Source organism: Phasianus colchicus, chromosome 2, assembly GCF_987193195.1.
Source record: "Phasianus colchicus chromosome 2, bPhaCol1.hap1.1, whole genome shotgun sequence".
Taxonomy (NCBI): Eukaryota; Metazoa; Chordata; class Aves; order Galliformes; family Phasianidae; genus Phasianus; species Phasianus colchicus.
Window position 1 is genome coordinate 82,615,682 of NC_143437.1, and position 21,096 is coordinate 82,636,777.

Genomic DNA, 21,096 nt, shown 5'->3' on the forward strand with positions numbered 1-21,096 from the left:
GAGGAGTCTCACTATATTTAGTAGCCCTTTCTATTAACCTTTCCCAAAGATTTTAAGTTACCTTCCTGAAGTTCCTGTAAAAAAAGATAAGAATGTATATTCTGCTCCAGTGTTATCTGTTTGATGACGCGGTACAAAGCACCAAGCAGAAGGACATCTGGGTTCCAGCTGGAAGCTGTGTGCTTGGATATTCCCCTCTATGTGCAAGAAGATCTTCTCCATATCTATTGTAATGCACCTGCCCTAAGAAGCTGTTTTTGGAGCTTGTGCAGATTATGGGTTCTAGTACAGAAAGCCTTCTTGACCCAAGTAATTATACACTGTTAACAAGGTGTGATTGTGTTTCCTCCCAAACACCCCAGAATTTGGCATGTAAGGTAACAAATATTAAAGATTATTTTGCCAAATTCTGATCACACTTGGAATTAAATTAGCTCTGGTTCCAGGACCAGTCTATTTCCTGTGTCACAGATGTCACACAAGAGAGTTCCTCTTGTGAAGAGATGTAGCTTATACTGAATTAAAAGAGAAGAGGCACAGCTGACCAGTAAGCATAGTGGAGTCAGTCCACCTAGTGTCTCATGAATGACCAGCAGATAGAAGGCAAGGGTTGTGCGTCAGTGTACTGCAGTCTATGCAACAGTGGTACTTTACACGGCAATCTAGAAGGAAACTATTTCAATTGCTGTGGGTACAAATTCAGGCTTGTTACAACAGACACAACGCAAGAGGAAAGGTACACAGTACTCAAACCTTCTGTTAAATGCAGGCTTACTGCAGATTTTGGTAGCAGGTGGCATTCTGGATTTCAAGACAGTGCACCAAGTATTCTTTATCAATGATCTCTCAGCACTCCACGGAGGCAAAAAACGTTATGAAAGGCATGCAGGGTGACATGCACAACACAACAAATGGAAATAAAGCGTTTAAAAACTTACAGAGAAACAAACAAATTGTGCATTCTGGTTACTGAGTTGTGTTAAACAGAAGTGCAAAAGCATATAGGCACACAGGCTATAAGAACTCAGAAAAGCCAATATGAATGTGTTTTACTCAGCTGTGACCACTGATTTTCTCTTCAGTGACTGTAGCAGTGCTTGTAACTATAGCAAGTTGGTTGGTTTCAAAAACCTTGTGTAACACATAGTAGTGGCTACTGCTTGAGAAGCTCAATCACACAACCACAGGATCTATTACATTTCCTATTTATTATAGATCTCTGTATTTCTTAGTTTACAATAGATAATTACAGTACATTTCTCGCTACAAACCCAGTTAATTGTACTTTTACAAAGTAGTGCTGTCACTAATCATCGTTTTGGGAAAAAGAGAGAAATCACATTTACGATGCATCACATTTACAAAGTCCATGATAACCATTACTGTAGATATCTGACACAATGCAGTTGAAAAGAGATTGAGATAGATCAAAAGTTTCTGCAAACATCAATGGAATTCAAGACAATAAGGAAAAAAATAGTAGTACAAACAGCAGCCTGACTATGCAAATGTATGAACAAGGGTAGTGTAAACAATTACTGGCTGTATCTGAATACATATGAAAGTTGTAGGTGGTACATACTGGCAGATGTTCTGTTGACACTGGAAGTTAATACAAAATTTCCAGGTATGTTTTCTAAAAATAAGGCTTTATTTAACAAAATATAAGCATATCAGTAAACAGGCCTGCACTTAAACAGTCTAACAATGCAATATGTAACCTTAGCAGTAAAATACTGGATTTTAAATGAGGTATATTTGCTCAGAACTAGGTCCACGATTACTCTTCTAGAAGTAATATCACCTTCTCTCTGAGCTTAAAGCGACAAACTCATACATAGTTAAAGAAAAATATTACCAAACACTTAAATTAGATTTTGATTTATTTTTTTTTAACATAAAGGCACATGTCTATTTTTATTGGTAGAATTACAATTCCAGTAAGAGGAACTGCTCAATTCAAAAGATTTTAGCAAAGCCTTTCACTTAGGTTCTAGAAGTTTTGTTATAATTTCTGCAACACAAAAGTTGCATGTAAACATGTACCCAGGATGGGTAATATGGTAAACACTTGGTAGTAGTACGTAGCAAGGATGTATTTTAAGAGAGAAGCATTCTCCTTCTGTTCATAGATTGAGTGGCCACTGCTAAAATAGAGCTTTTGGTTCAGTGATAACAGAACTACGAATCTGACCGTCAGAACGTCACTGTTGTAACACCCTCAGCTTTACTTGGAAATGATGCAAGTTTGTGTCTATGTGTTAGGAAAGTAAAAAGCCATCCCATTTAAACAGCTCCAAAAGTGTTCTAACTACATTACTGAGACCTTGTTCTACAGATAGCTGAAACCAGCATGCCAGTATCTAGAGAAATCATTGTTTTTTCGATGCAAACAAAAGCAAACACACTAATGTGACAAAGAACAACGGTTCTGAAGTATCCACAGTATTACACAAATACTCTGCATATCACTGCAATCTTAAAAGCAAAAAACTGCAAAGCAACCTTGCAGCTGAGAGGTAGCAACTGAATGTCTAGTCAAAGTAAACCAAGTTAACTTCACCCTACAAAACAAAAAGCAGTTTACAGGAGGTAACAGGTTAAACCAGTGCAGCTATTTCAGAAGAACGACTGTGCCTGGACAACATCCACTACAACGGGTTCATGATGTCAACCACAGTTTCTAGATGCTTCCAACATATAAGTTAATAACTATATTAAAATAGATACATTTTATAACAGGGGTCAACAATAAAGACAAGGAATTTTCACTATTTATCAGACAGTATTTTTCTTTCCTGAGTGGGGATGTTCAATTCCTTGGTGCTATTTTAATAGAAATAGTGAAGCTTAATTAGGCTGAACATTTATTTTGTTTGAGAAAAAGCACCATATTAACATAAAAGACAATATGTATCTCTGGGCTGCAAAACTCTCACAAGGAAGTTTTCTGTAAAGGACTGTAATTAACATATAATTAGGGTTTAAATATCCAGTTAAACAACTGCAGTCAGTTGAACAAGTTCCTGTAACACAGTCTTGTCTGCTTTGTCCTTTGTGGCAAAGTGAAAATGAACTGAAATATGCAAGGATGCTTTTCAGTCTGCTCAGAGATGTGAAATTCTTTTAGCTGTTGGTGGTAACAACGACACGCACAGGCACTACTGGGAAATGCGTGAACTGTATTTGTAAGTGTGCTTCTCTCACGGTAAGCTCTCTTATTCATAGTGTAATAAGAAGGCAAGACAAAATTTTGGTTTTCTTTTCTTCTTTGCAGTACAGTTTCATATATCTTTTGATATATCAAATGGAAAAAAAGTAATTTTCTTTTATAATTATAGAAAAAGAGAGGTAAATGCTTCTCACTTAGTTTAACTCTTAGTAACGTAAAGAGTATTGAGTATATTGATAAAAGAAATGGGAATTCTGTGTACTACCTTTACTTAAGCACAAGGCACAAAAAAGCAGCTTTATTTTCTTTTTTTTTTCAAGCATAGCTATCATCTTTACTCTTGATACTCACTAGCTGGAAATGAAGCCCAGTACAATGTTCTACTTCCCAGAAGCATCTGAGACTATTCACCGCATACATTATCACTGATAAATCTGCCACTGACATTAAAGTCTACTGTTTACAGTGATCTGAATATTCAGTTAATGATGAAGTCAGTGTTGTAAGATTCTAACCCTTTTACTGTTTTCCTTGATCCTTTATTCTTGTTCTTCTCATTCTGAGCTTCTGTCAGGGGTTTGCGCTTATCAGTGTTAGTAAGTCCTTATTCTTCTGATAGCTTTAGGATCCACACATCTTCAGTTTTGCTTTCATGTTCTTCATTCCAGTCTGACTTGCTCTGACTCCAGAGCAGACCAAACTAACAAAAGATAATAATAAAGAACTACCTACAGATAAACTGCAATTTACATATTGCCCACAAAATATTATTAATCTGTAAATTATTTTTTTCTTTTATTCTTTTTATCTCAGATAGGCTGAGCTTACAGTAGAACACAGCTATGATAATCTTGGATTCCTTGAAGCTAAGTTTGCAGTGAAGAACAGTTCAGTGGAATGAGAGTCCTATACTGTCTTGTCTGACTGCATTGCATTCTACAAATTACCATTTGGGGCAGTATGAAAACCTGATCACTCTGAAATTGATTTGTGAAAATAGATTACTTCATGTAAGAAGGATGTATGTTGTAATATTTCAGTTTTCACTGCTTGGTAAAGAACAGTAATTGCCTTCAATTTTTCCTCCCTTGTGCTGTCTCAGGATCAGAGCTGAAAGCACTCGGAAATCAAATTTTGTTTCTTAAATTAAATGGTCTCTCAATATGGGACATAATGTAAATAGTTACAACAGAGTGCTGGCTTATTGTTTCTGATGTGTTCAATTATTTTGGAGAGAAAATAACTTCTACACTACTCCAGATATCTGCCAGTTTTAGACATCTGTCAGTGATTAACTTTATCATTTATTAGAATAAAATGCACTGATTAGGAGTTTTAAATCAGTAAAATCCACACATTTACTAAGGGTTAATACTTAGATCTAGTCTGAAAAAAATAAGTACATTTTTAAAAGTTAATCATTAGAAAGCTAGGTAGGTAATCTTGGCTTATTTAATAATCATTAGCAAGTGTATAAAGATTTCAAGATATAATTTGTGAGGCCATTGTTTGGAATTCCTACCTTGAATCCCACGTTCCCCAGGTGGTCCTGGTAAGCCATCCTTTCCTGGGGGCCCTGGTAAGCCATCTTTTCCTGGGGGTCCTGGTTTCCCATGAGCCTGGGAGGCAAGCAATGCAGCAGGCAGCTTCAACTGGGACATAAACTGAGCCATTCTTTCTTCAATAACAAAGGACACAAGAAAAAAATGGTAAGAAATCTGTTCACAAAATACATTAAAATAAATAATTCCCAAAGCTCCAGCCAAGTAAATTTCTGGAAGTAAGATGTTTAATTCTCCTAAATGTCTATAGTTCAGGGTATTAAATGCTCCAATAAGTACCAGGATCTTAGTTCCAACTGACTTCGTATTCGACTCCTCACCCTTTGCAATAATCTCAATGAATTTGCACAAAATTTGTACTGTATTCTGTTGATGTAGTTCAGTATCTTAAAGGACTTCTAACTTCTGTTTGTGAAAGTACTTAAAACACATGAAGACAGAATAATTTAACATCCCTATGACAGGGTATCTTTATAACTCATATTAAACCCCAAAGTAAAACTCAAATAATGTGAACAGTTCTTGGAATGTGCTTAAACCCTAAAAATAGTTGTAAAAACAAATAAACAAAACAACAACAACAAAAGAAAACAACTCAGCAAACATTACTGCCGAGATTTCAGCATAAACAGTATGAACTGTTCATACTCATGGAACAAAGCATACTTGCTAGCATTTTAGTGCTCCTTAGATGTAGACCTTCATAGTTAACCTGGAAACTTAACTAAGCATTCCACACCTGATCTGGCATTTACTCTGGTGGAATTTTAAGATTTAAGATAAGAATTTCAGTGAAAAAGAGTGTGGGTATCAAACAGAAAAACAAAGTAAAATGACAGAAAACAGAAAAAAATGAAACAAAGCCAAAACCAGAAGATTTCTGGCAGCAGCTGGTGAACTGTACAGAACATGTACCAATGTGTAGCTGGAGTGACACATGCTTATCTTTGATAGCAAACTATCTTTTAATGCTAATCTTTTACATAAGGAAGCACTGTGTAACATATTTCAACTTATAATTGTTTGAACATAACTGTACTAAATAGACAAAAAGCAGCTAAGCATACCTATAGCAACTCAGCAAGTACTATGTACCATGTAAGTTAGATGATGTAAAGAAATGTATATGAAGGTTAGTGGAAAGTAAACACATTTAGAACGGAATTTAACATTAGCATCTAGCTACATGAGACCTCTTTGTCTTACCTTCAAAAACCTTAAGAACCTCTTGTTTGATATATTTTTTTAGTTCTTCAAGTGAGACTGTATCAGTCTGATGAGGAAACAAAAAGGCAATATATATTGGAAGATACAAGCAGAGAACACTTTATGATGCTACAAAAATAATCATTTAAAAAAAAAAAAAAAGCTGAAATCAGCCCTGAACTGATTTTTATTAATTATTAAATTAAATATTAAGCTAAAATTAAACATGCTAAAATTTATTTTACTCACTTAGGTACAAAGTTGACTTTACTTCAAATAAATTACAATATTATAAAGGCACTCACCTATCTGGATGACCAGCAGGTATATGTTATGAAAGTAATTTGCGTAGAATATAAGGAAGCTCAGTGACGTTTCTTTACTTCAGTAGCCTTTTGTATAACATTTGCCAACTTTTCACCCCCCACTGGGACTACTTTCATGCAAAGCCAGTGAAATAAAACTGCATCACAGGACCAGTAATTTAGTTAGAAAAGATTTTTAGACCTTTATTCCATCTGATTCAGGGCCTCTTACCAATTGAAATGAATTCACGACATCTGTGCATACAAATGCTTACATGGAGACAAACCAAAGTTTATACAACTGACAGCAAGCACTTCATTGTCTTTACAAATGTCTGTTTCTCTGTCACTGAGAATCACGTTTGCCTGCCTATTTTTCTTTGGCATTTGCAAATATTAGTCATCTCAATGATATCTTAGTTTTTATGACAATGTAGCATTGCTTGATTGAATTCCCACTGCTCAACACTTGCTACCTTCATCTGTTCTGACTTCACAAGCAACTAACAAAATCTTTTTATTTTCTTACCAAGAAACCCGGGGGGCCTGGTGAACCTGGAGGACCTTGATGGCCTGGTGATCCTGGATGGCCTCTATCTCCTGGTGGCCCAATAGGCCCCATGGCCCCCTTTTCTCCTGATGGGCCAGGTTTCCCTCTTTCACCTTGTGGACCTTTGTCTCCTGGAATACCCTGATCTCCCTGAGTAAAATAAAAGCATAAAGAAAACCACTGCACACACTGGAATTAACTGGGAAGAACTACCAAGAATCCTAGAGTAACATTTTTCTTCTTCAGAAATTGATTTTTATTAGACAATTAAATTATGCAGTGAAACTGATTTACAGGCTGATCCTTGTCTCTGAAAACACAGCAAGAAACGTTTTGTTTTCTTGCACTTTTAACATTGAAGCCAATGACAAAATGTAGCTAGACCCTGTAACCCAGTTTTCTAGTAGAGAATTTTGGTGGGAACATTTATAGACCTCGTATATCTAGAGATGTCAAATATGGTATAGGCAGAATTTGGGTGCTCAAATTCTCCCAGGCATGGGAGAATTTTTATTTTTTTTCCTTCAAATTTCCCTAGATGCATAATATTTTATTTTTGCCTGTATTCAAACCTGTTAATCAAAGAAACAACAGATATACACACGCACTTCAAATGAGTAACTTCTCTGCAAAATAAATATACTAAATGGTTGATGCTCTGGCTAGCTTCTATCATAGGCTGAGACGTAATTTAAATTTGTTTTATTTGCAATGAATTAAATCTTTTAGAAGGTCTTAATATATTAGCTGTTAGTTCACTGAGCTATATCTGCGGAACAGAGTGCAGCAAGTCATGCATTCAGATTGTTAACAAACAGCTGACATCTCTTATGGGTCACCGGTTGTCCTTGCTGCATCACTTAAGCTATTGTCAAGTTCCACCATAAGGAGCAAACAACACTAGGAACTGCCTGCATTATTACAAGATAAATCTAGAATCCACATCTATGAGGAGTAAATAAATGGAATGAATTGGATTTTCAATCTACAGCAAGTACTGGCAAACTTTATTCAAATCTGAAACATCACTGACTGATAAAATGATAAAAGTGTAGTAACAGTCACAAGTTGTATTTACATGACTAAGACTGAAAAGAAAAAAAAAAAAAAGATGGAGAGAAAGGTAAGGATGAAAGCAGGAGGTTATCTATCATTTTTATCACCCATCTGTCCTCCAAATCTGTACTATTTTTAGTGAATCAAAGCTTATTAACGGCTATAACTAAGCTTTGCTACAAAGACCACTGTCACTTGAGTTGCTTTATTCCATTAACTGAAATCATAACATTCCCTGCTGCCTCTTGTAACAAGCTTGTTTAATGTAACACATGGCCACGTGTTTGTGACATGCAAAGATCCCAGGGATGAAATGAGGAAAGCTTTATAACTTTCAAAATTTGACTGCATCACACACAAGGGGATTATCTACTTTCTAACTTCCATCAACAATTTACACTGCCCAGGTCATCTGCATTAGAAGGTCTGTAAAGGTGTCTTTCTCTAGATGCAGAAAGCAATTCAGTTTCACACACAAAGTAGTCCATGGGATGCTTATTGTCACCTATAGTTCACAGAAAATTAATATGTTGGTTGTGACTATAACATATGTGCTAATGGGGTGTTTAGATACTCAGATAAAAGGAAAGAAGTTATTAAAACAAGGGACTTACACGTTCTCCTTTGGGCCCTCGGTCTCCTGGTCTCCCCACAGCACCCTGAAAAATTGTTTTTGAAAGAGGATAAAGATATTGCTTAAAGGCTTTGTTGTGTGTTCATCTATCAGCTGAACTGAAAACAACAAGTAGGATTAAGAGCTGCATTATTTGTGAACAATGAAATATATTAAAATGCAAAAGCATGGTTTCTTACCGGAGGACCTGGCAGTCCATCTTTTCCATTGATTCCCTATTAAAAAAAAAAAAATCATATTTTAATAATTATTCGTATGTATTTCGAAAACAAGGCGTAAAGCTCGCTGTTTAGAGATGGTATCAGTACACATTCTAAAGCTGCAGTCAGAAGTTTGCATGGTTACAGTGTTGAAACACTCACAAACAGTCTTCAGGAATGTGCTACAAAAAAGCTTGGGGCCATGCTGAACTGCAAGCAGATTACATTTGAACTGAGAGAGCAGTGCAAAAAATATTTTCAGTGACAAGATCCATATCAATTATAATGAACATGCAACTTTGAATGACCAGCTACAGTGAAATTCTGCAAACATGTGGAACATGGAGCTGTACAGATACTCTACAAGTCCTAGTTCATTATACAATGACAGAAGAGATTCATCTTACGGTAGACATTAGCCCTAAATGCCCTATTAGCCCTTGCTGTTACAGAGATTAGACCTCAGTAATAAGTGTCCAGGTCTATTCATTGGTCATTAGGACTTGTGACATGCCACAGCTTCCACCTGCTGGTCAAAACATTTTTTCCTGCCCAAAAGAGGGCAGTCTTATTCAGAATGCACACTGAAAGCACTCTCGGGCTCCCCATTTTTCCCCACATTGTCTCAGAATGTGCTGGGTGGCATGGGCCAAATAATGTCACAGAATAATTTAACAATTGCTCAACACCAGGTAAGTGCAAGATAGAATCACAGAATCACAGAATCACGGAATGGGTTGGAACTCAAGGATCATGAATCTCCAACCCCCCTGCCACGTGCAGGGCCACCAACCTCCATATTTAATACTAGACCAGGCTGGCCAGGGCCCCATCCAATCTGGCCTTGAACACTTCCAGGGACAGGGCATCCGAGATAAATGCTCTGACACTATTTATTTTGATGGGATATACAAGGCCAGAACCTGCATACACAGGAAAACCTAGAGCTATTTTGCATGAATAAAAAAGAAGACTTGGATAAGCAAAGGAATCAGCAACATTTCCTTCCCTTTCATACTGCAAAGCATGGTTTTGAATGATTAAGGTCACTGTGAACCTGCATCCCTTGCTGGTCTGTCCACGACCCCATCTTGTTCCTGCCTCAGCTCAGTCACTTTCTCTTGCAGAGCAGCTCACTGTCGTAGCATCCTGACAGAGCTCATGAAAGCAGGCACTTTACAATTTTATGTAAAAGTGATACAGATTTTCAAGCTGTTCCTTAAATTGGGCCAGTTTGCTGCAGAAATTACAGAAATAGTCTCTTTCAAGACAGAAGAATAGTGTGGAGATGTGGTAATAATCCAAAATGGTGCACTTCTCGTGCTTGTCACTACAACACCGTGCTCAGAGGGAGATAGTTCTGAGCTATCCTAGCTGAACTACTTCTGGAATATGAACTAGACTGTTTTAAACTAGCTCAGACAGTGCTACAATACACTGCTGACTACAGCGCATTTTAAATAAAGAGGTCAGATCAAACATACCCTCAGAGAATAGTACATGCTTCAGACATGATGCTGCATTACCAATAGAAGAACAATAATGCGTATACAGAGTCATGAAGCCAACAGTTCTCCACATAATTGAAACCATGAATGCATTTTGTTGTCTAATACTCAACAGAGTGTGCTGAGCTCTTGGGTTAATACTCTCATTCTGAAAAACTGCTAAAGAAACATTCAAATCAACAGGATCCAAGTGACATTCAAAATGATCTCAGTTACCTCCAAAGGATCTCAGTAACATCGGGTATTAAAACATAAAACATTTGATGGTTGGACTGGATGATCTTATAGGTCTTTTCCAACCTTAGTGATTCTGTGATTCTGTGATAAACACATCACACTCTATATGAAAAGAATTCTTGACTAGATGGTTATATTGAGCGCTGTAACTCTAGAATGTTCTTCAGAAGTGATCAAGCCCAATACAAAACAGGATGTAACTCTAATTTCTTTTGAAACTTGTCATAAACTAAAATGCATGTTTTCTTAATGAATGAAGATAAAATTGCTTACTGGTTTTCCCTGTGGTCCTTCTGGCCCAGGGAAGCCTGTATCTCCTATGGGTCCTCTTTCACCCTAAGTAAAAAGAAAACACAAATGAACCTGCATGTAAAATCTTGCATTCAACATTCAATATATTTTTGTATTAGCATGGTAGTCTAGAACTCAAATCTGTACTTACAGGTTCTCCTGGCAACCCTGGGGATCCTGGAGATCCTGGCTTTCCCTGCAAGAAGAGAATATTAGAAATTCAAGTTATTATGAAGTAAAACATCAATTTATCTTAAAAACTAAGACAGGATATACATTTGAGTGAAATGCTCATGTTACAGTTCAATCAATGATTTAAAAGAGAAAGAATAAATCTTTAAAAATAGAACCTCTTAGCATAAAATGGTAAAGCAAATAATTTCTTTTCAATGGATCTTACTAGAGTTAAATGTAAGCAACAGAATGCAACTTCATCAGTGATGAAAGGAAGTCAATAACTATTTCATATCCAACTAGAATAGAAAGCAACAACAGTAAGATCTGAAACATATCCAGTGGGAAATACACAGGGAATGAACAATTATGATGAGCTTAACTAGCTAATGCATTATTGATTCACAGTGTATATATAATACATTACAGAGCAACAAACTCTGAAGCTCTTACACAGGCTATAAAACTCAGAGAAATGCTTATCTTCTTCCTTTAAAAGTGAGTTTTTACCTTGTTTTAGGAAAACTTAACTACATTAAGCTACTTAAGCTAATGTTCTCTCTTAGAAATTACAGTAAATACACTAAATTAGGTGCTAATGGAAATGGGAGTGCACAGATACAGACTTTTCTTTATTTCATGAAACACATTTATAATTTAAAAACAGCTCTTGAATGGATTGGTAGCTGTCCAAATTTAATAATGAATGTATTTGAATATAAATAGCTTCATAGTGTCTCCTGAAATACAAATATATATACATTTATTAAACTGTGAATGCAATCTAAAGAAAATTTGTCTTTATTCCCTTTAGGAACACAAATGAACAATTATAATTTCAATTTATCATTAGTTACATTTACTTTCACCTACAACAAAGCTTCAGAATGACTTTCAGAAACTCCTTGAATAAAACATGTAAATAACTATCAAAGTATGTCCCTTAAAGCAAATGTTTGATTGATTTGAAATGCAGATTGTTGTGGATTGCATTAACTAATATTCATATTTTTTCTTTGTGAAAGAAAGATGCCTGGAAATTTATGTATGCCCAGGAACACAGAAAATGACTTTATAATTAATCTCTATAAAGCTGAGGCAATGAGAAGAATCTTTCTTAAATGAGAATATGCAACTTCAAATTCAAGCTTTATCATGTATTCACTCCATTTCCGAGCCCTCAGAAGTCTTAAAATTCTAATTCTTTTAGGAAAAATATGTCATTTTCATATCTGCCCATATGTCACTTGTTAAGAGCTCCCAGAAACAATGAGTAAGATTACAGCTAAGCATCTTGCTTGACTTTTTTTCAGGTTCTTGTAACAAAATGAGATTTCTTTAATGAATATACGTACTGGTATCCCTGCTACTCCTGGTGTGCCAGCTGGTCCACGGTCACCCTAAAGAAAAGATAAATCATTATTTAAATGGTAACACTGAAAACAGGAGTTCATTCATGGATCCTGATTAAAACCTTAGGAAGAATTATGCAGTGAGCTGAAATTGAGGACAAGAGCTAGGCTCTGCTAAACGCTAGCATTTAGCTCTGACACTGACTCATTTTACAGACTTGAGCAAATAACAGAAGTCCTTTGTTTAGGTTCTTTTGTCATAATTAACACCTTATCCTTTACATTCTGTTTGAGGCCTTCCTTGAAAAGGGATGATTTATCTGAGGGTTTTTAAGTAATAATCATTTGTGGTCTTGACAATGACCAAAATTAACACATTTCAATTCACTATCCTGTCAAGACACCCCTATTTAAGATTTACCTTTTAAAGACACTTCTGCCTTCCTGCTATGCTCTCAGCCATTTCATGCAACTCAGTATCCTTGATTTGCTTGTGCTGTGGTCTTTTTAGCACAAAGTTTCCTTTATCACAGAGATACCTTCATCAATAATTTAAGCTAAGATAATGGATTTTGTGCTGGAGTTGATGAGGTGTGAGTGCAAATTCATCTTTATCTTCTGTGAAGACTATAACTCAAAGCAGATTGAGGGAGCTGAAACTACAGCAAGATTTACCCTATCCCATTGCTGACATGCATCAATCTGTAAAAATGCACTCTGCTAGCATAATGTTGGTTAAAAATGTAAGAAGATCAGACTCCAGGTTTCTATAATCATGTCAGGAAAGCCCTGAGACAGCTGAAGCCACACAAACAGGAGAATATTTTTTGAGCTGAATTTACATTACCCAGAGCTGTTTTGCAAAAGCTCTGCCAGCATAGCTATAGTCACATTGTTTTGTGTAGAAAAGCTTGAGGAGATGTTTTGTGTCATTCTCATCATTTTGTTCAGGTGATAAAACAATAACACTTGTAATTGGAAACACTTAACTACATTATAAAGAGCATAGAGAGAAGACAAGTTAATGCCTATAAACACTTTTGAGAGCCTCACATCAGAGCTACAGTATAGGGAAAAATATCAATTCTAGGTAATCAGAGTTTTCTAAACCAATTATGCAGCACTAGACTAAGAAATGCAGTGCAGGACTGTTCAAGACAGATGAATACAAATTCTGTTTTGCTTTTACGTTTAGGGTTTTCAGACCCCATGACAACAGCAAGGAACATATTTAAAATCTTGCCACTCATCACATTTGTGACAGAACAACTGCAGTACTAAAAACTTGACACTGCCCACATAACACCTACCTCTGAACCAAATAAATTGAACCTGGCTGAGGAGCTAGAGGCTGGAAGCCAGTTTCTCTGCATTGGCAACTGGGAGTAACCTCTACAAATTAGGAGTATTTGCTTACTAGCCCACAGGGGTTAGTTAATGAAAAGTGCATGGCCTTGCAGGGTACATTCACTCTGACACACTGCCCATGTAATAAAGCAGATCAGAGCAGTATCACCAAATGAAACCAAACCAAAACAGACGAGACCTCGGGTCCAGAGGGAGAAGCTTGCTCACAGTTCAACCTCACTTGCTCAGGAGACAAAGAGAAGTCACATAAAACAAGTTTCCCTCTCAGTGAAAAATTTATGAGCACCTTTAGAGCAATCAAGTACTTGTGGTACTTAGCAAGGCTCATTGGCTTCAGCAGTGCCTCCATGCTGCATGGTGATTCTGTACCCAGAATTTATATACACAGTGGGGTTCATTAGATGCTGGCAGTGTGTGAGAGTTAAGATAGAAATCCTCAGCACTTCCCTTGAAATTTTTTCCCCTTGCCCTGACTGCATTTACAATGTGATGCACAGCACAGCTGCAAAATCACTGTGTCAGCATAGCTGAGGAAAGGCTAATTTTATCCTGAGGACACAAATGTTTTCAGCCAGTTCATGACATTATCACAAAACTACAGCCAGCACTGTCTATGCAATAAGGCGTTCTGCTGCACTGATGCATCTTGTAGCTCTAAATTAAAAGCCAGCATGCACTGTACTGTTGGGAATGCCAGGCAGACTCAGATTCTGTTAATTTATTTGCACCAGAAGTGTGGAATTCAGACTAAATTTAGTTAAAGAAAGGGTATTTTGGCTTTGGGAAATGGCCAAGCATTCACTTAGCTTGTTTATACAATCTGTTCTGTTACATTTTCCCTTTATTTAATTCTTGTCCCCATTTTGTCTCTGTTAGGACTGCAATACCTCCCTGTGTTTGTTCATGCTAAAATTAGGTTGTCCTTAATTGCTTGTAAATTGTAGTCTTCCAGAGCAAGAATTATCTAATTTAAACACCTAGTGTAGTCACCTACCTTGCCTTGTTATCCTATAATCTCTGCAAAAGTAGTAGTAATACACAGTAATAGTATGGATAAACTTTTGATTTATATGGCTTTGTGATGGAAAATGTCACAGTAAACTATTTATTATATTAAGTGATTGAATAGCATGCAATTCCCAAAAACTGAGTAAGTGTTTGAACTGCAAAAAGACTATTATTTCTTTTTACACTTAAAAGATACAGGCAAAATTGAAACAAAGTGTCTCCACTGACAGAAAACATATTTTCAGGGCTTCTTTATTTCTCTGGTGGACTTTTTATGCTTAGCCATATGGAAATAAATACAAAAAGCTTAAATTTTTTAGCATTTCATAATAACCTTTACGCTAAGTTTGTATCAGCCTCCATAACTGATACGTGAAAGGCTGAAACATCACCAGCTCAAGGAAAAAGTAATTTCCTAGGACCAGAATGCACACTTGAACAAGAGAAAGGCTCTTGAGATTGTGACAGTTCAGGATGAGCTATGATGGCTTCATACAGGCAGTGCAATAAGAAAAGTAAGATAGAAAGAAGGGACTTTTTTAGACTAATGAGCAATAGTCTTGAGAAATCAGTTTTGCCTTTGGCTTCATAAGGCCTTCACATCAAATGTACGGAATAGGGAATCAGTCTCTTCTTCTATTTCTAGCATTTCCTCGATCTTTATACACAGCTGAATTTTTTTTTTTTAAAGGGAAGTTTTTCACATACTTGGTTTAGACTAATTCAGGTACAAATTTCGATTCAGACCTATAGCTATGCCTGAAGTGTTAAAACAAGCAGACAGACTCTAAGCATATGATGATGCTCAGGAAAGAACAAGAATTAGAGACATACTACAAGGCTTTCTACACACATTTCCATTTGTGGAAAATGGAATTTTATATTGGGTGAGTAAATGATTTAGGTGTACACTTAAGAAAAAAAAGGAATATGGATAAATATTTTCACACAGAAACATTAATTTTCATAAAAAAATCAAATAAGGTTTCAGAAATCAGTTAGCTGCAGACAAACCCATTAAAAAGCCAAAACTTTTTCTTTAATAGTCTTACCTTTTCCCCTGGGAGTCCTTCTAGACCTGGTAATCCCATTGGTCCTGGGTCACCCTGATTTTTTTTTTTAAATTAAAATGGATTGCATAGATTAGAAACTCTGAACTGTTCAAGAGAAATGTGGAAGAGTAAGCAAAAGCAGAATATTTAACTTGAGATTACCAAAATAGCTAACAGTTATTAGGTGAACAGATTTTGCTTTACTGTTTTAATTTTGACTAAGAATGTAATCTGAAAGACTCTCCTCCTGTGTTTTTTCAAGCTTACGTCAGCTCTAAGTCACCACTTTCCAGCAGCAGAGGCATATGTTGTGAGCATATTCTATCCACCACAGAACTAACATCCAAGCAATTCTGTTCAACCTCCAACTTACTGTATCAGAACAGAGCTCTATTCCTTGCACAAACCTTTCTCTGCAACAAGGGGCACACAGGCGAAGTCTCTGTGCAAGTCTTCAGGCTTTGAATGAAAACCAGAAAACTTCTGCACTGAGAAATCAGTTTAACTGGGAAGGTTCTATTACTCTTTTTTCCTTTTTTTTTTTAAGACAATCAACAGATGATTTATCACAGAAATCTGAACTACTGTTAATAATTCCAGTATTTCAGCTATCTCAGTTAAATCAGTAACCACAGCAAATTCCTTCTGCAGATGTTATGAATTCTTTGACAGATTTCACTTTCCAAAGCCTGTATGGGAGAAAGTACTTCTTGAGTAGGAAGTGGTTGCTGGTATAGAAAGACATATTCAGCTTGTAGGCATTAAAAGCAACTGTAAGCCCTCTGTAGGCTGGCTGAGTGGAGATTATGTGTCTTCATGGTAGATTAAGTCTTAGCTAAATCTTCAAAATGTTAACTGCCCTCTTTGGGCTTGACTGAGTTAGTATGAGTTAGCTGTGATTAACACTGCAGCTATTTTTGTGAGTGAAGCCAGGTACTCTTAGAGGTCAGCAGTTAACTCTCTTTGTGTATTTTACTCAGGAGCGACAACTTGAAGGCAGGACAACAGCTGGAGAGGTAAAGAGTCAGCTTCTTAGCGGCTGAATGAACTCCTGAAAGCCCTAAGGAACTGTAGATGTTTTTCTTGAAGATGTCACTTGTTTCATTAATAGCAGACATAGCTGTTTTCTCACTTTGTCTGGTGAAAGGGACGTGATTTTTCTTAAAAAAAAGATCTCTCCAGTACTTCTCAGTGTTTCCTGATCTTCGTCAATAAATCAGGCGGAATCATACTTAGGGAATCTCTATTATGACTAAAAAGTACTTACCACTGTGCCAGGATCTCCTTTTGGACCCTGCAAAGCAAATAAGAAACAGACATACATTTAGAGAACTACACAGTGACATGGTATTTTTTTTTCTATATTAATACATTACAAATATAAATTGGCAATGCAGTGCATTTACAATCAGTATTTAGTCCAGTCCTCACAGCTGATTAATTCTGCCTTAAAACAGCAGAATTTGGTTATGACACTAGTAAGAAAGAGGAGTTAAATAAGATCTTGGGCTTCAAAGAACCAAAGCAAGCTGGGATATCTGCACAGGGCAGCATACTGCCTGGAAGGACACAATCTCTGTACTGCTGCCACATTCACATATCGTTCTACACTGTAGCTATAGGCAAGGAATTAGTGACAGAATTGAGAATTAATGAGTTTCTAATTTCCAACACATAAATTCATTCCATAGCAAGATCAGCACTAACTATAAGGAGTATATTGTGCAGTTTAAGACATTAAGATTCTTTCAGTCAAGCCGAATACCAAGTTACAAATTTCGATTCAGACCTATAGCTATGCCTGCACTGTTTTTGCAGACTTAATATTCAGCGTAGCTTTAGAGTGAAATATTTAAATCAAAATAAGCTACTCTCCCAGGCCAAAATGTCTGATCAACACATAAAATTACATTTATACAGGTTACTATCTATTACACTTATTACATAATTTCCTAGATGAGTTATAATTTCTACCTCTCACATATAAAATCCAGTTCCATGGTACTCATCAAAACTACTTGCAGTTAAGTGTCTGTTACCCCTCTGTTACTATTTTAATTAAGTACTAGAAATTAAGTTACTGCTAAATACTTACTGGAGGTCCTGGTGGACCCGGATAACTTGTGACACTTGCACCTCCCTGTAACAGCAAATTTAAAAGTTGAGTTGGACCAAAATTAGGTGTTGATTGAAAAGCTATGTATATAAGAAAGAAATACCAGAAATACCTGGAGTTTATATAAGCTGCTCATTCCATTTCTTTCATTGTAAGGCACACCCTTTAAAACATAAAAAGCAAGTAAGCACCACAACTAGGAACCACAGAGACAGAACCTGTTTTAAGTTCCGTGCATCAGCAAAACCATGGTTTCTAGATAAATTTTTCCACATTTCTGGACATTTCAGTAAGAACATAGGATACACAAGTATGTAAGCTTGCTACTTTATTTTTGTTTTGTTACAAAACCAGGTACTGTAAATTCCCAGTGTACATTACATTTCAACATTCTTACATAATAACTGGTCAACAGATAGAAACAATGACAGCACTGTTTTCATGTCCATTTGAAAATCTGTGTTAAACCAAAAAACAGAAAACATCTAATTGTATGCTTCAAGTGTTTTGAGAACAGAAAGGCTTGAATGGTAAATCTAGGTTAATGCTCTAGTTAAATGGACAAGACTGTAAAGAACTAAGAAGAGTGATTCAGTGGCTGAACTACCAACTTACATTTGGCCCCATGATTTTTAGTGCACAAAAAGCTCAAACTATACAAGTGTGTTCAACTTATTATTGAGTGGAATTCTTTTTCTAAAAAGATATCCAGATGTCTTCTCAAATTCAAGTCAGTTAATAATTAAAGAGGACTTAGTAAATATGAGTGCTAGCCATTCTTCCTGTATGAATGTTTACAAATCATGTGTGTAAAAATGAAAACATGAAAACAAAACGGAAAGGGCAGACATTTAAACTCAAAATAAAGTCCTAAAACATGTTTCCAGCATAAATTAACTTGGCCAATGCTCTGAAAACTTTACATATTTCAAGACTTTCAAGACTTCAAGATGAGAAATTCTCATATATAATTAATGAATTAATACAGTATGCTTTACTTTAGTTTTGCTCTCAAACTTCTTTTACGTACAAAAACTGGCAGATACAGAAAACTTGTGCTGCAACAGAAAGTCACAGATCTAGCTGGTTATTCTTGCATTACTAGCTACAGCTTTTATCCTGGTATCCTGCTATCCTTATACCAATTTTCCGAGTATGTCCTGAGTTCTAAACCATCATTCGCTCTAGAGAATTTTCACGAGATACAGATTGAATTTAGAGAAGCAAGGACTGAAAAATGTACAGTCCTCTAAGCTAGAGTCAGCTCTAGGGTTAAATTTGGGGCAGAAGTGAATGATTTTTTTTCTACAGCAGGCTAGATTTAGGCTGCAGTCGAGGCAGGAGTATGTAAGAATCATTAGAGTATAGCTAGATTCTAGAACCAAAGCATTCTGTGAATTATGGTAAGGAATGACATTTCTAAGGCTGTATTTAGAATTAGGGATTGTAAGGTCATCCAGTTATTTATTCTTCAAAATTATTTTGTGTTAGGTACTGTTCCAGTTAATCTACAGTTTAAAGCCTTCAATGGACTTCCCTGGGTTCCTGATCTCAGGTATCCAAAGTGAATAAATTAACCTCAGTGTTCAATGTTTTTAGAATAATTCATTTGACCAAATTTCTAAGATGGCACTGGTGACTTGGATTTAATGATGAACCACAAGAAAAAAAAGGAATGCTGAACTATTCTGCAATAAGACTGCTGTCTTCCTGCACCACCAATATGTCTTAGAGAGACAGTCTATTTCTTGATATCATAGAATCATAGAATGGCCTGGGTTGAAAAGGACCACAATGATCATCTGGTTTCAACCCCCCTGCTCCGTGCAGGGTCAACAACCACCAGACCAGGCTGCCCAGAGCCACATCCAGCCTGGCCTTGAATGCCTCCAGGGATGGGGTATCCACAACCTCCTTGTTCCAGTGCATCACCACCCTCTGAGTGAAAAACTTCCTCCTAATATCTAACCTAAACCTCCCCTGTCTCAGTTTAAAACCATTCCCCCTTGTCCTATCACTATCCACCCTCATAAACAGCCGTTCCCCCTCCTGCTTACATGCTCCATTCAAGTACTGGAAGGCTGCAATGAGGTCTCCCTGGAGCCTTCTCTTTTCCAATCTAAACAAGCCCAGTTCCCTCAACCCTTCCCCATAGGAGAGGTGATCCAGCCCTCTGATCATCTTAGTGGCCCTCCTCTGGACCTACTTCAAGAGTTCCACATTCTTCCTGTGCATTTCATTTTACTTATATCATTCCTAACATATCATGAAAATGTAAGCCAAAGTCTCTTACCGGAGGTCCAGGTGGTCCAGGCTTCCCTGGAGAGCCTTCACTACCCTAGCATAGTGAGAGATGCACAGATCATTTAATATAACTGTTGTTCAGATCTATTCCATTCCCAAACTGTGATGGCCATCATGACAGTAAACAAGAGATACAGTCAGTAGGACTAGGCAATATCAAGAATGAATCATCCTGCTTAAACTTTAGGCAAATTAATAATCGTTACTTTATTCTAGCTCTTGTTTTGTTAGTTATTGATGCTTTATGCGTAGTAACTTCCTTATGGCAAAATAGTAGTGGAAATAGGGTAGTGAAATACTTCATATAAATTCGTATAAATTTCTAAGCAATCAATAGATAGAAGTTGTAATTCATTTTATGCTTTGAATATTGTTTTGCTAATGACAATCCTCAGTTTGATCATCCACAGGTAAATAAAGAAGAACCCGTTTATTCAGAAACATGCTGGGTAAGGAAAAGATCTTTATTAAGGGTTATAATGAATACCTTCTTGACTTTTACTTCAAAACACTTATCTGTAGCTGTAGTCTGTTTTGCTGAGATGCACTGAACTACTTATATCAGGAAAAAAAGTTTCTTAGTTTTTGTCCCAGCAGAATAGTGGGTGCTCTGAGCAATACAGATGTTTTAATGTCAAACTTTGCAAGCAAGATCTTTTCAAAATTTCATCACTAAGATTCAGTTAATAATTCTGTATAATTCAGAATAGGTCTATCCAAGTTTTTCGCTCACTTCATTGGATTTTAATAACATACTTCATTGAGACACTTAGGCTGCAAATTTAAAATTATTAAGGTGGAAAAAGTCAAGCTGAGCATATGACAGTAATGATTAACTCACCATACATATATACAATTTTAATTACAATCATATTAAAATAATTTCCAAATCATCTTGTGATTGAAATGTCAAGCTACAAATTGAAGGATTTATAGTATTTCATTAAGAGAGAAAATACTCTATTTTAGAAATTTTCAAATGTGGTCCTCAGATAAAGGAA

The 21,096-nt window shown here is 36.4% G+C and overlaps 1 protein-coding gene across 9 annotated transcripts in view; it reads right to left on the reverse strand.

Moving 5' to 3' along the window:
- The window catches only part of COL19A1 (collagen type XIX alpha 1 chain), a 212,231-nt gene that overhangs the window by 7,343 nt on the left and 183,792 nt on the right, over window positions 1-21,096 (reverse strand). For 8 of the 9 annotated variants that reach the window (XM_090136199.1, XM_090136198.1, XM_031610879.2 and 5 more), the window contains 13 exons: window positions 20,085-20,129; window positions 17,904-17,954; window positions 17,771-17,815; window positions 16,943-16,969; window positions 15,676-15,729; window positions 12,251-12,295; window positions 10,873-10,917; window positions 10,704-10,766; window positions 8,665-8,700; window positions 8,466-8,510; window positions 6,775-6,945; window positions 5,941-6,007; window positions 4,695-4,850 (listed from right to left, as the gene is read on the reverse strand). In XM_090136199.1, the coding sequence (XP_089992325.1) occupies window positions 4,695-4,850; window positions 5,941-6,007; window positions 6,775-6,945; window positions 8,466-8,510; window positions 8,665-8,700; window positions 10,704-10,766; window positions 10,873-10,917; window positions 12,251-12,295; window positions 15,676-15,729; window positions 16,943-16,969; window positions 17,771-17,815; window positions 17,904-17,954; window positions 20,085-20,129 (850 nt within the window). Of the gene's footprint in view, window positions 1-1,210; window positions 3,873-4,694; window positions 4,851-5,940; window positions 6,008-6,774; window positions 6,946-8,465; window positions 8,511-8,664; window positions 8,701-10,703; window positions 10,767-10,872; window positions 10,918-12,250; window positions 12,296-15,675; window positions 15,730-16,942; window positions 16,970-17,770; window positions 17,816-17,903; window positions 17,955-20,084; window positions 20,130-21,096 lie in introns of those variants that run through there. The other variant, XM_090136203.1, reaches the window with a different exon arrangement.